Below are 14,560 nucleotides of genomic sequence, written 5' to 3'. Positions count from 1 at the left end.
TCACATTTTATGGCTTCGTCACCTTCCAGGTGTCGGCCAGCACAGCTCGATTCAGGGTCCAAGTGGACTTTCTGGATCGGGGTGTGTCATTTCTTACCTGAACTTGGAATAACAAGAAGAACCAATTCATAATCATATTCGAATACCTTGGAGAATCAAAGGCTATTTTAGAAGACATGTGGCATCATATTCATCGGATTCCTCATTTTTCAACTAATCACCTACGCATGGGAGATAAATATGATCGCTGATGGGTTAACAAATTTAGGACATCTTTATAATCATTCTTGTGTTTGGTTTAAAAGTGTTCCTTCCAATAACGTAGTTAGGATTTATTTGGTGGGTGGGCTAAGCTAAAATTATTATTATGAAATCAATTTTTCAATCTTTTGTTGCGTATATAAAGTTATATAATAGTAAACCTGAAAGTAACAATTGAAGCAAGAAATTTATACTATATTTTATAAGCTTCTAGCCTCAAAATTTTTAAGTGAATAAAATAAGGAATCATTTGTAGTATGAAAGTTTTAACTTATTACTTTTAAATTATAATATTTGTTAAAGTGCTGAATTTATTTAACATTTATTATGTGACAACCCGTTCCAAATTTTACGTTTTTATTTTATTTTAAAAGCGTGAATTTACTAAATTGCCCTAGAGGCAAGGACTTTGACTTCCGTTGACCATCGACTTGAGAGATGTGGGACTTATTCTTTAAGCATATCCTCGTAGTACTCTTTGGTACGAACGTATAGGCGAAAGCCGTTTGCGCGTCCGGATTATAACAGTATAGTTACGGACGTTCGAAATTGGTTATTCAAGGTTTAGTGTGTATTTAAACTAAACCCCCACTTTGTGGGGGAAGCCCAAAATCAGAAACGGAGGGAGGAGGAAAAAAAAAAAAAAAAAAAAAAAAAAAAAGAGAGCTTCCCGTGCACCCATACCCGCGCGCCACGAGACCATCTTCCAAGGCCGATTCCGGCCAACTCCGGTGGAGTTTTTCGATGCCACCACCACCATCTTGAAGCTCTCATTCCCCTCTACAAAACCCACCCAAGAACCACCTTGATTGACCATGGTATGAGGCGGTTTGAGGCCACGAAAGTTGACGAAAATCAATGGTGCTCCGGCCACCCTTTTCGATTTTCCGGCAAATCGGCAAAGCAATGGCCGATTCCACCACTTGGGCTTTGTAGCCCATCATCCCAGGAGCAAAACTCAACCAACCTTGACCCCGTTGGACCACCGTAGACGACGAATCGACGTCGGGAAGTTTTAGGCATCCGCCGGCTTCGTGGGCAAAATTGACCATCTTTCGTCCATTTTTGGACTTCGTGGCAGGTATGAAAGTTGCTCCACTCACTGAGATCTTCATTTCTGTGAAGTTTGAGAATTTTTGGAAATAGTTGGATTTTCCGGCGAGTCGGGGCGGCCGACCGCCACCCGCGGCGGCGCGTGCGGCGGCGCGTGGCCAGTGGGCCGCCAATGCTATTTTTAGGCTATGTCAAATGTCTTGAATTCAGTTTTGTCATTTGAATGACGTAGGTTGATAGTTGGAACCTAAATTCGTTACGATACGTTACTTGATAAAAATGTGAATCGATGATCCGACCGTTGGATCGTCACCAAAATGGGATATATTATAATACGTAATATTTAAAGATTATAGGAATTTACAGATCGGGAATCCGACTTACGGATCTTCCTGAATTGGATTTGTAAGTTAGTAAAATAAATGTTCATGGCCACTTGTTTTAGGCAATTGGCGGAGATCTGACCGTTGGATCGTAATGAAATTTTAGTATGTTATTCTTGAAACATATTGTGGATTGTTGGGAGTTGCGGATTGGAAATCAGATATGCGGATCTTCCGGGTCAAGTTATACAGGGTTGTAAACCCTACCGTCGATCTTTGATCGACGGTTGACTTGTGGTCAATGGGTATCAAACTATTTTAGAATGTCGTTGAAGTTGTGTTTTATGTGAATTACGTACTCTTCAGATAAGAGTTCTGAGATGTGATTTGATAATTGGTCACAAGGACCAATCATTCAGGACGCCTCGATGTGTGCGCTATAGAATCATAGCGTGGACTCCAAGTAAGTGGATATTTTCCTTTTTATCGTACATATTATTGAGAGTTCTATCGACACTTTTAAATTGATTAGGTATATTACTTTCATATATAATTATTGTGAATGCTTGAAGTACGATATGAACTACGAATGGCTTGATCCCTATTTAGGGTACGTAGGCAGTCTAACGAGACGTTAGATGCAGCCATAAAATATTTGAGACCAAAGCCTTACTTGGGAAATTGAGTAAGGCGAAGGAAATTGGTAAAGGCAAGTTTTAGTTTTATGAATTAGTTAGCTAAATTAGTGTTAATTGGGTCGTCATGGATAATTATCCCTGAAAATAAGTAGTTTGGGAGTAATGCATTATTGATTGTACACTTCTCACTGTATTGTTTATAATTGAATATTCTACGACATGGTTGAGTATTAGATTGCATCATAGTATATCAATATGTATATTACTTGCATATAATTATTGGGAATGCTTTCAAGTGCAAAGGTGAACTCAGGACACCCAGGTAAGTTCAGGTGAGTTTATGGTACTAGTTGAATCGATTGCGTTATAGCACGACTACAGTTATGTGTTAGGCAACTTTGATACTGTCGTACTGGTTGCCATGAGTTGCACATGTTATATTGAGATGCATTGAGAGCTCATAAACCTGCACCCCGGTGTTAGTGCTCCCGCCCGTGGCCAGGGCACAGTCTTTCACGTGATGTTCACCTCCCGCACCTTATGCTCACCTTGGACTCAAGGTAGGTGCACAGTCATGTCGTACAGACCACTTTAGGTGGTTCCGACTCGTAGGTGACCCGCGATTATTCGCCCAGTCTTCACGTGATCGTAGCACTTGAGCTTATTTATTTACACCCAGTCCTGTCGTACAGACCACTTTAGGTGGTTCCGACTCGTGTGCAGGTATACTTATTGAGCTATATGCTAGCCAGGATTGATGAGATATGGATAAGTCGTACAGGTCACTAGAGGTGACTCCGACTTATATGCTAGCCAGGATTGATGAGATATGGATAAGTCGTACAGGTCACTATAGGTGACTCCGACTTATATGCTAGCCAGGATTGATGAGATATGGATAAGTCGTACAGGTCACTAGAGGTGACTCCGACTTATATGCTAGCCAGGATTGATGAGATATGGATAAGTCGTACAGGTCACTATAGGTGACTCCGACTTATATGCTAGCCAGGATTGATGAGATATGGATAAGTCGTACAGGTCACTAGAGGTGACTCTGACTTATATAAGTCGTACAGGTCACTATAGGTGACTCCGACTTATATGCTAGCCAGGATTGATGAGATATGGATAAGTCGTACAGGTCACTAGAGGTGACTCCGACTTACATGCTAGCCAGGATTGATGAGATATGGATAAGTCGTACAGGTCACTAGAGGTGACTCCGACTTATATGCTAGCCAGGATTGATGAGATATGGATAAGTCGTACAGGTCACTAGAGGTGACTCCGACTTACATGCTAGCCAGGATTGATGAGATATGGATAAGTCGTACAGGTCACTAGAGGTGACTCCGACTTATATGCTAGTCAGGATTGATATGATATGGATAAGTCGTACAAGTCACTAGAGGTGACTCCGACTTATATGCTAGCCATGATTAATGAGATACGGATAAGTTGTACATGTCATTTTAGATGACTCTGACTGATATATCACTTTGTATTGATTTAGTTCATTTGGCCTACTTATTAATGTATGGTGGAGTTAATGGCAAACCGTGGTTTTGGTCATTTCTGAGTATGGTTTGGATATATGTATATATGTTGTACTTTCTTATGGAAAACGATACGGGTTTTACATTAGGGCATTACTTTTAGAGAGGAAATAACTTTGGGAAGCTTGTTTTATTGCTTACTCACACCTTCTGTTTGGTGCCCTCCAGGTTTTAGCTGCTGAGTTCGTATTGACAACAATCTGTGGTGAATCTTAGTATTAATGGTTATTTTTGAGGGTATGATTCTTACCCATACTACTGTACCTTACTTATGCTCTGACATCGCGTGTGAAATGGGTTCGCTCCCACTCGTAGCGCACTCTGGTACTTAGACACTTTTAGATTCAAATTTATTCACTTTTTGTACACTATCACATTTTATGGCTTCGTCACCTTCCAGGTGTCGGCCAGCACAGCTCGATTCAAGGTCCAAGTGGACTTTCTGGGTCGGGGTGTGTCATATTAGCTCTTATTTTCTTCAAAAGCAATTAATCTTAAGATTCAAAATTTTCATTTCCCAAGTAGAATATGAAAAGTGAAATTTTATTTGAACCCACATAACCTCTCTCTATACGCAACTTAAACTGTAAATGAAAATTATCTTTTTTACCCTTTTGCATAATTACCATCAAGTACAAGATGAAATTAACATAAAAACTAAAATTTATCAATAAAGCCACCCCTAATAATCAAACCCTACCTTACCAAATCACCATTTTTACAAAATACTTTCAATACTGACAGTAAACATAGACAAAAACACTGAAAAAAGAACCTTCAAATGGTGGTCCATAAAGTATCTGAACTATTGAGCAAGTCGAAAGCCGACCTGATCGATTTCACAAGCCATGCAAATTTGATGTCCCAAAACCAGGCCACTACATAATATATTGGGAGATCAAAGGATAAGTTGAAGAGAGAGTTCTTAGTGAACGTTGTAGAGAAATGGATGCAACATTTTTGGATCATGGCTATGTGGTCTCGAGGAGAAGCAATTCGATCCGGCCTCTTAAGCTTCGAATTGTGGAGAAGGGAACTTTCAAGGAAATTTTGGAACAGTTCAACTGAAAAACTGATCAGTTTTTCAAATTATTAACATTCAATAGGCCAATAATATATAGAGCATTTTCATATGTACCCAAATTCAAGCAAGTTAGCTATAAGGGGATTTTTTTTTTTTTTTTTTTTTTCCTTTTCCTTCTGTTAGATCCAATTTAATTTGAGATTTTATTTTATAAATGAGTGTAAAGATACACTTTGAGTTGGGTTTGGAAGGGTAGTTTAGGTAATAAATTTGGGTTTAAAGAAATATTAATTCTTTAATTGCAAATAATATGGATGTAGAGACTAAGTTAGATCTAGAAAGAGGTTACATGTGTTTAAATAAAATTTCCCATGTGACAATTAAAAGTTATAAAATAACCAAAAGATTAATATTTTTAAGTTTAAGGAACCAAAACTCTTCCTATGCTATAGCCTAGGAGAGCCATGAACTTGGCTCCGCATGAGTCGTCAAATACTTCAACCATCAAATAAAGAGACTAAGGATTGACTTTGGTTAACATTTTGGAAGTTGGTTAAGCTGTATTTGCATCTCATGCATGCAGTGCGCGTAAGGTATTGGATAATTAGCAAGGAGTGATAGATAAAGCTCCAGGACTTTGATGGGATTTGATAGGGACACGTGTTTTTTTCTTTCTCATGAAGGTTTATGGTATAAGGAGACTAAGGCCTAGTTTCTGTTAGCCCAGATATATCAAGATGGAAGAGGATCTGGTCTGGATCTCTTCCATTAAAGACTCATAATTAAGTGATTCGGATTGTTGAAATTTGATTCAACAGTTATAATTATTATAACTTTCAAAAGAATCTCCTGTTTGTAACCATTTGATCAAATTTCAACGATCCATATTACTTGATCTTAGATCTTTGATGAGAGAGATCCGTACCGAATCGTTTTCCATCTTGATACATCTGGGCTAACAAAAACTAGGCCTTAGTCTCCTTATACCCATAAACCTTCATGAGAAAGAAAAAAACACGTGTCCCTATCAAATCCCTATGATAAAATTACAATTCAAAACTCCCTGACTTTCACACTTTTGACTTAGGCATTGGAGCTGCGTTGTCAAACACCCTCCCTGCGAGACTATGATTTTCTGGGCCCACATGTGGCACAATATGGTCAAACAAACGAAGCCCTCGTCGGGTGATCATGGCCGTGCCTAGTACCCCGAGTTAGATTGATTAAGATTTAGGTAATCCGATGTGGGTCTATTAGGCCTAACCTCGTTACAAAGATGACTTGTCTCCCAATTAAGGAGATCCTAATTCATATTTAATTAAGATATCTTAGAGATTAAACAATGTAATCATAATTCTAGGATTGGATATCTTATTATAGATTTCCTCTTAAATACTCTCTTGATTTAATAAGGATTACTCTTCTTAAAATGACTCTCAAGATCACCAAGGATCTAATAGTGACACTACACATTCTCTCACTGAGGAGTCACACATACTCTACACATGCCTTAGTCCACACGTAGATTTAATCATGGAGATTCATCTCTCATAGGAACCTCGCCATAGGCTTTTTCGTCAGGGAGACATCATCATTCTTAGAACTACACATATGATTTGATTTTCCCTCCCTAGACAAATGTAAGCAATCCGACATGAATTTATCACCCGTCAATCAACCTCATCCATCTCTTGCTGTTGTTCATGGGTGATTTTGATCAACTAATGCCATCTTCCGCGGATGTGCGCAATGCATTCCAACACTCCCATTCTAGTGGAGGAACATGGAAGTGGAGAGAGAAGAAGAGAGTGAGAGAGTGAGAGAGATTGTGGAACAGGGAGTGTGGAGAGAGGGAGAAAGATTTATTTTGTATTTATTTTTTAATTTTTTAAAATTAAAGATATTAAAATCATTTGTAGGTAAAGCTTAAACAAAGAGCAACAAAATTTTATTTTGTGAAATTACATTAGTATACTTAATTTTTTTGTTGTGATAAAAGACTAAATAATATTTTCACCACAAAGAAAATTCTATTAATATGTAGTTTAGATGATACAGTAAGTTATGAACTTTGTTAATCTAGGTCATTTTTCTATTAAAAAAAAAGAAAAAAAGAAAAAAAAGAACGATGAGTTCAAAACGAGATGGAGGCCGATTTCATGTTTTGCCTTGGTTTTTGTTAATCACACTCTCCACGCGCCAATTATCGAACCCATCGCCCACTATTTGTCCCTCTCTCTCTCTCTCTGTGCAACATCAAATGGACCAAAATCCAAAACCCTAACTGAACCCAACCGCACAATCACAGAGATCCACAGCCCCAAAACAATGTCATTCACTTGCCTCCAGCTATTAGTAAATTCACCTCCGCGACCTCGACTCGCCCTCTACATCGCCGCCGCATCTTTCCCCAAAACCCCAGCCATTCTCTCTCTCCCAATCATCAGTCGCCGGCATTTCCCAATCTCAAACAACAGTCCTGTAAATCCCCAAAATTTCAGCTCCCATCAATCTCGTCTTGGAGTGTACAACTCCGATGCAGCTCTGCAACCAAATGACGCCGTCAGTGGTGCCTTCAATTTGGACTATTTCTTGTCGATTGCGGAGTTTTTGTGCATTGCGTCGTCGGCGGTTGTTTCGATTGGTTTCGCGGTGAATTGCGCGGTTTTGAGCTTAAAGAAGACGTCTTTAGTGCCAATGGGGAACTGGGTTTTGGCGTCTGGGGCTGTGGCGTTGGTAATGGCCGTAGGGATTGGGGCGTGGATTCGGCGGCGGCAGTGGAGGCGAATGTGCAGGGAGTCGGTGAAGGGTGGGATGGAGTTGAATTTGTTTGGGAGAATTGAGAAATTGGAGGAGGATTTGCGGAGCTCGACTACAATCATTCGGGTTTTGTCAAGGCAGCTCGAGAAATTGGGGATACGATTTCGGGTTACCCGTAAGGCTTTGAAAGAGCCCATGGCTGAGGTAATGGAAACTTTTGGATGACTGATAAGTTTGGTAAAGTCTTCTATTTATAGTAATGTAGATGAATTTTCGGAGAATTACTGTTTGACAGAGAAAAGGAAATACTTGAACTATTTTTGCAAGCATTGGCCTTTCTAGTTGGATTATAAATTGTGATAAGGTCTTGGAAATGTAGTATCAGAGTAAAACTAAATAGCTTTAGAAATTAATGAAGTGTTTGATTATAGTTTAGTGGGTTAAGTTCGATTATAGTTTAGTACAAAGACAAAAATGATATGAAGTTATAGTTTTGTTTGGGTTTCTGTTCATAAGTAACATGTATCAACTCCACATGACACGAATAGTATACAGATTGGTTAGTGTCCAGTGATCTTACATTATTAATTAAACGTATTGAGTTAGTCTTGACTAGTACTTGATACGAACCTAAAATGGCATAACTCGAATAGGATGCAGTATAACTTGATTACATGGTTTGCACCCATAATAGTTGTAAGTATCAATTGAGTATATCTGTTACTTTTTAAGCTCCATCCTATAGAGTGACCTCTGAGGGAATATGAAACCATGTATTACACACTATATGGTTAAGTTAGTGACGATTTGATTGGTACCTTTGTGCTGGTGGTTTCTGAATAACTCATTTTGTTATTTGTCAAATTGTGGAAATTGCAGTATATCTTGACATTTGGATATGTCATCTATCTGTGCCCAATTGAATTGAGTTTTTCCACATCCAAAAATGTTCAAATACACTGTCCACAAATGTGGAGTCTTAAGAATTTTGAGATTGGTTCATTTTTATTATTCAAAGGCCACACAGTTAGAATCTATTTGCTATAGCTCGGTAGGATTGATTGTTCTTCAAATGGTGTCTAGATTATTACAATAACCACACCCTTGGAGATTTGATTTTGTCCCATAATCACCACCACTTTCATTGATTACTGGTTAAGACTTACGTCAAAATTTGAAGTTGCTTGTGGAAACCCATTCATCCTCCTGTTAGTGTAACACCTTGGTTTCTGTCATCATTAACCTCAAAAAATAAATGTGAAGTCTATGATTCTATCTTGCATCAGGCTAGTATTGGCACACTGCAATAAGTGTCTATGGAGTGATAATATTGGGATATACGTGCCTATGATTTCAGTTGCATGCTGTATAATCTATTTCTTGTACAGTATATAGCTTTTAAGTACTTGTGAAACAGATACTGAGTGAAAGCTAATGCTGTAAGATTTGAGTAGTGAAATTAGTATATCATGTAGAGCGCTGAAAAAGGTGAGGACTTTATGTGCTTACTCGTAAACATGTGAAACTATCTCATGAAGCACCTCTTAGAGTCTCTACACAATGGAGCATCTATATATGTTAATAACTCAATTTTGGTACATGAGAATTTTTAAGGATGATGACTGTAGAAGTAAGATCTGTATGGCTACTGGATTCTAGTGGATGCTTACCATGTTCTCAATCAAGTACGAGTAACGATTATATACAATAGAAGTGTGTCGTCTAGGCCATATGGTCATGTGCTTGGCTCGAATGCTGAATACGCTAGGATTCTTTTCAAGAAGACTGGCAAAAGAGATCTAAAAATCATAGCAGCTATTCAGAATCCTCTACTTCTGTGGTGAGCTGTACATGCAAAAAAGGTGACTTATATAATAGTTATCATTACCTTTGCCTGGTGACGAAATCAGGCTTTTCAACCATTCTCTCCCCACAGCCAAAAAAAGTAAGGACGCATCGTTCTCCTTTCCCTGCATGATCATTAATCATTGTGAAATGTCAAAGGTCATAGCCATGAGAACAAAGACACTCAACGTCAGAACCCAATGATCTTGGAAAATGGTTCTGTCGAATCTCTGGTAGCTCCTGAAATGATTTTGTTGAACTGGGGACCATTTTGCAGATGATTGGGACAGGTTTAAACAAGTTTAGACCCTTAGCGGTAGATGCAAGATAGTGTGGGTAATAGTATGAGTGGTAATCAACATGGGTAAAGTTGGTACAACAAAAACTCAAGGTTCTTTGGCTATGAGCCTATGCCATGCTGAGATGTTTAGGACCTTAGGATATTTACTGCTAACCCTGAAAAATGGATTAATTCAATATGTTGAAGTGCAGAAATAATGTAATCTTGTTTGCTTAGAGTATCAATAAACTTGTATCAGATAATATTGCAATTTATCTGGCACTTCATCTAACTAGTTTGTTGTTTCTGAAGACTGCAGCTTTGGCCCAAAAGAATTCTGAGGCTACGCGAGCATTAGCAGCACAAGAAGACATTTTGGAAAAGGAGCTTGGAGAAATTCAAAAAGTTTTGCTGGCAATGCAGGTCAGTGTTCTCCACTCCCAGCTGGTGGCTAAACAGGATTTAGAGTTGTCAGGTTTCCTCAGCATGTAGACTCGAGGATCAAATATTTTCAATGATTTTGGGAATAATATTAACTTCTATGGGGTTCTTCCATTAGTGATTCAGCTGGTAGAAAATATCGTTGATTAGTGTGGTTATATTCCCTTCTACAAGCTAGAATGCCAAGGTTAATGGACTTTCAGTGTTTCTATCTGTTTGTGATTGCACTCTCATCTGCTTTTCGAATCTCTGTCATGGATTCTCTAGGTTAACAAAAAATTATTAATTGCGAGATCCAACTTTTGGCGTCATTATTTTGAATATAATATGTTTCGCTGATTGTCATATGCAGGAGCAGCAGGAAAAACAACTTGAGCTAATTCTTGCAATTGCGACTTCTGGGAAGCTACGGGAAAGTAGACAGGTTCGCGACCAGGAACAAAGTACCACTATAGTACCTAATTCAAGTGAGGAGGATTTAAAACAGAAGGAAGCCCACCAAATATAGTCTGTTGATGGAAGCAACGCAGACTACCAAAGATTTTGGAGCTACAAATTCTCATGTAACTGTTATTCCAACGTTGTTGGTCACAAGCCAAATACGTGGATCTGTATTCCTCTCAGGCGATTATCAATGCAGCTTTGTCCCCGGGGGTATGAGGTTTTCAGCCAAGAGAAAAGATTCTTAGGCTTGTTGGACGTACGCAGTGCTGGGTGGTAAAGGATAAACAACAAAGAAAGAATAATTGTAATACAGAATTGCAACCACTTGAGCGTACAATTGTCGCAATAAGGTAGGAATGTAATTTCTCCTCGCTCGTGTTCTGTAATTGTCAATTGCGAAATCAATCCGATTTCGTGTCACAAGGTACATGTTTCTGGTTTCCCGGATCAACTTGGTCTCATGTAATGCCATCGGTTTCTAACTGACGCTTCAAAACCTGATCATTTCATGAAGTTTGGCCCCTACGTCCTAGTTCCTCCATGACTAGCCGTGGGTTCAAACCTTGATAACTATTTTGTTTTTAGTTTCTTGGTTAGGCAGGTTCCACTTGCATTGATGCACAAACATCTCACACATGGAAGTTTAATGCCGATTATTAATGGCAGATAATTAGTAGGAAAAAGAACACTTCTTACACCAGGTTACAGGTGGTTGAATCTCTAACCTCCTCCGGAACTCCATCGAGAAAATTCAAGGAGATCGGAGCCAATCGAACCCACCATTATCGAGATAAAAACCATCATGGAATTGGAACCTCATTTCTACGTCCTTCATACTGTTATCGTCTTCCCATTCTTCACCTAACATCTCTTCGTCAAATCATCCATTACATCCCAAGGTAACTAGCCAGAAGAAATCCAGTAATTTGAACAATCATCCCAGCCCTGAGAATTTCTTGACAGATTTTCATCAAAATCCTCAGAATACTTATCTTAGTTGCAGTAACTTACACTGAGTATTCCACGAAACAGGTAAAGCATGATTAAGAAAACAACCAAGAAAGTTAACTATGATCAGTTTATTATGATTGTAACTTGCTGATTTAGTGGATTAGAGAGGTCGGTCAAAAATTAACTACGAGGTTGGCTACTAAATAACCTCGTATATTGTTTCATGCATGAGCTAGTAGCATGTAATATACAGTTAAATATCTATAAATTAATAGCCTTCAGACCAAAGAAAATCTATTAATTTAGCAAATATAAAATAATCAATGAATTAATAATTTATTAAATTATCAATTAATTAGTAGGACCGGCCCTAAGGGCAGTTCATGTAGGCACCCGCTTAGGGGCCTCACTTTAGAGGGGTCATCAAAAATTTTATATAATCTGTAAATTACATATAAATACATAAAAAGTAAAAAATATATATATTAAATTTCATTTTTTGGTGCAATGGAAATGTTCAACTTCTTTTTTATTTTTGGATGTTGAGTTCGAAACATGGAGTTGCCTCTTTAGTCACTAGTTTTTTCTTGTTTTTAAAAAATTACTCTCAATCGATTTGTCCAAATGCATATAAAGTTATAAAACTCAAGTCCATTTGCAATCTTTATTTTTCTTTCAACTTTTCAATCTCTCCATTTCTATCGAATTTTAAATCAACTATCACATGGTCTTGAAGATTGTATGACACACCCCGACCGAGATCGGAGCGTGTTGGCCGTCACTCAAAGGTGACGTAGCCATGTGCACGTGCGGAAGCTAGTAAGTAGTAATATAAAGGTACGAATAATTAAAAACTAGCATACAAGTGCTAGTTAGTGCGATACAAATTCAGAGCAGGTCTATAGCAGTCCAAATAAAACGACAACAGTAGTACGCCCGAAGGCGACCCTACAATGTGGAGTGTCTGTCAGAAAGCCGAAAAGCTCTCAAGGGAAACCACCGCAACGGCTAAGCAACTAGAACCTGGAGGGGCGCAAAACAAAAGCGTGAGTGGGCAAAAACAAAGCTCTTTGAAAACCATTTCATAAAATACATTCTAACCCCTCACCGTAAAACCTGTATACTTCCCAGGAAATAAACATATGTACGTATGTATAGATATGCCCAACATGCTCAAGGGTATGCCAATCATGCTCAAGATATGCCATGTCAAAACCTCGTAATGAAATGTATGTGCTCAGGTATGAATCATATCAATAACATAACATCTGGCAGCCGGAGTCACCTAACGTGACCTGTACGGCTGCATATAGAGCTCAATCTCAAACTCAACAACTGAACCTGCCCACGAGTCGGAACCACTCTAGGTGGTCTGTACGACAGGCCTGGGTGTAATACATATATACGCTCTAGTGCTACGATCACGTGAAGGCTGTGCGAATAATCGCGGGTCACCTACAAGTCGGAACCACCTAATGTGGTCTGTACGACAGGCCTATGCACCTAACTTGGATCCAAGCTGAGCGTGTGGTGCGGGAGGTGAACATCACGTGAAGGACTGTGCCCTACTCTGGGCGGGAGCACTAACACCGGGGGTGCAGGTTATGAGCTCTCTAAGTCTCTCAAACTACTGCTGAAAGTAAATATGCTTACCACTTACCTGGCACTTACCTGTGCGTCCACAGCACCCAATATGCATATATATGTATGCCACTACTAATGCGTGCAATGATGCATAAACGATAACAATAACATGCATGGCATAAGGCAAATAACCCTTTTTAATTCAATTTCTGGGAATATAGATGTATATAGGTATATACGGAAAACAAAAGCCCACTCACTGGTATGTAGAAGGGTTGTAGCCCCCCTGTCTCACGTGTGCACGCTCGTCCTCTGGGTACGTGTCACCTAAATGCGAAACAACTATAAAAACGTTAACTTTAAAGCACATAACCCGTTTCTCGTAATAACTTCTCATACATTGCTCAAAATGGACAAATGAATATACCCACGTGCTCTACACAACCTCAGGATCACAACCATATTTTTAGAAAAATTTTTGGACCCCGCACGCGCCCCCACGCGCTAGCACAGGCACGGACCTACGCGCCCCCCACGCGCGGCCACGTGCCAGGCACACTGACGGTGTCAACAGACGCCGTCAGGAATATTCCGTTAAACTGACGGAATATTCCGTTAAAACTAACCGGATCCGTTAACGGCGTTAGGAATATTCCGTCAGAATTGACGGAATATTCCGTCGCCTTCTTCATTCGAACGCCGGCGACGTCGCCGGCGCCGGAAACTGGGAAAACCTGCAACTAGGGTTTTCTCGCTCGTTTCTCGACCGTTTTTCGTGATTCTTGGACCAAATGAAAGCCCTAGACTAGTAGAACATGTCCCAACAAGTTTTAAGGGCTAAAACTAAGAGATTATACCTGTGCAAATTCTCCAAAACCGGCCAACTTCGAGCAGGACGATCCCGACGTCCAAATTCGTCCAACGAAGTACTCCGAGGCTCCTGGGAACCTCACAAACACAACTACGAGCTCAGAAAACCCAAAAACTTAATGTATAACTTTTGCATGAACAGTACTCAAAACGGACATCGTCGAATCGACGTGAAAACTATGTGTTTCTCACCTGAAAATGCTACGGTTGTGTTCCCCTCGACCTCACGAGCTCAAATGTGTCCTTGGTTTCCTCGATCCACCACAGTTTGAAGGGTATGTGTGTTGGTCCGTACGTTTTTGGAAGAAGAAGAAGAAGAAAGGGAGAGAGAGAGAGACACGGGACAGAGACAGAGAGAGGGTGAAGAGAGACAGTGTATGTGCAGGTGTGTGTGTGTGGCCCAAAGCTTGCCAACACCACACAAAGTAACCAAAAACAATAATACGAAAACCAACTAGGGGTAAAAAGGTCATTTCCTAAGCACATTTCCGATATTTTCGGGACGGGATGTCACATTGTACTTTAAG

The 14,560-nt window shown here is 39.5% G+C and overlaps 1 protein-coding gene and 1 long non-coding RNA gene across 2 annotated transcripts; one reads left to right on the top strand and one right to left on the bottom strand.

The window, feature by feature from the left end:
- The first annotated feature begins 7,022 nt into the window (after window positions 1-7,022).
- On the top strand, window positions 7,023-11,124 carry LOC137740028 (uncharacterized). The gene is made up of 3 exons (XM_068479818.2): window positions 7,023-7,822; window positions 10,056-10,166; window positions 10,537-11,124. Exons 1-3 carry the CDS (start codon window positions 7,187-7,189, stop codon window positions 10,690-10,692), a joined length of 903 nt encoding a protein of 300 aa, XP_068335919.2. The 5' UTR covers window positions 7,023-7,186; the 3' UTR covers window positions 10,693-11,124.
- A 1,417-nt stretch (window positions 11,125-12,541) lies between these two features.
- LOC148690617 (uncharacterized) lies at window positions 12,542-14,147 on the bottom strand. The gene is made up of 3 exons (XR_015956315.1): window positions 14,021-14,147; window positions 13,424-13,490; window positions 12,542-12,602 (listed from the first exon to the last, which is right to left on the bottom strand). It is a non-coding gene; the product is annotated as an uncharacterized LOC148690617 (long non-coding RNA).
- Window positions 14,148-14,560: the final 413 nt, after the last annotated feature.

The sequence above is a fragment of the Pyrus communis genome, chromosome 15 (genome assembly GCF_041283825.1).
Source record: "Pyrus communis isolate YQ-2024b chromosome 15, ASM4128382v1, whole genome shotgun sequence".
Taxonomy (NCBI): Eukaryota; Viridiplantae; Streptophyta; class Magnoliopsida; order Rosales; family Rosaceae; genus Pyrus; species Pyrus communis.
This window is presented reverse-complemented; position numbering and strand designations above follow the sequence as displayed.

Coding starts and splice junctions, on each gene's coding strand:
- LOC137740028 (XM_068479818.2), top strand. CDS start 7,187: ATGTCATTCACTTGCCTCCAGCTATTAGTAAATTCACCTCCGCGACCT. Junction 7,823..10,055: donor TGAAAGAGCCCATGGCTGAG/GTAATGGAAACT, acceptor TTGTTTCTGAAG/ACTGCAGCTTTGGCCCAAAA. Junction 10,167..10,536: donor AAGTTTTGCTGGCAATGCAG/GTCAGTGTTCTC, acceptor TGTCATATGCAG/GAGCAGCAGGAAAAACAACT.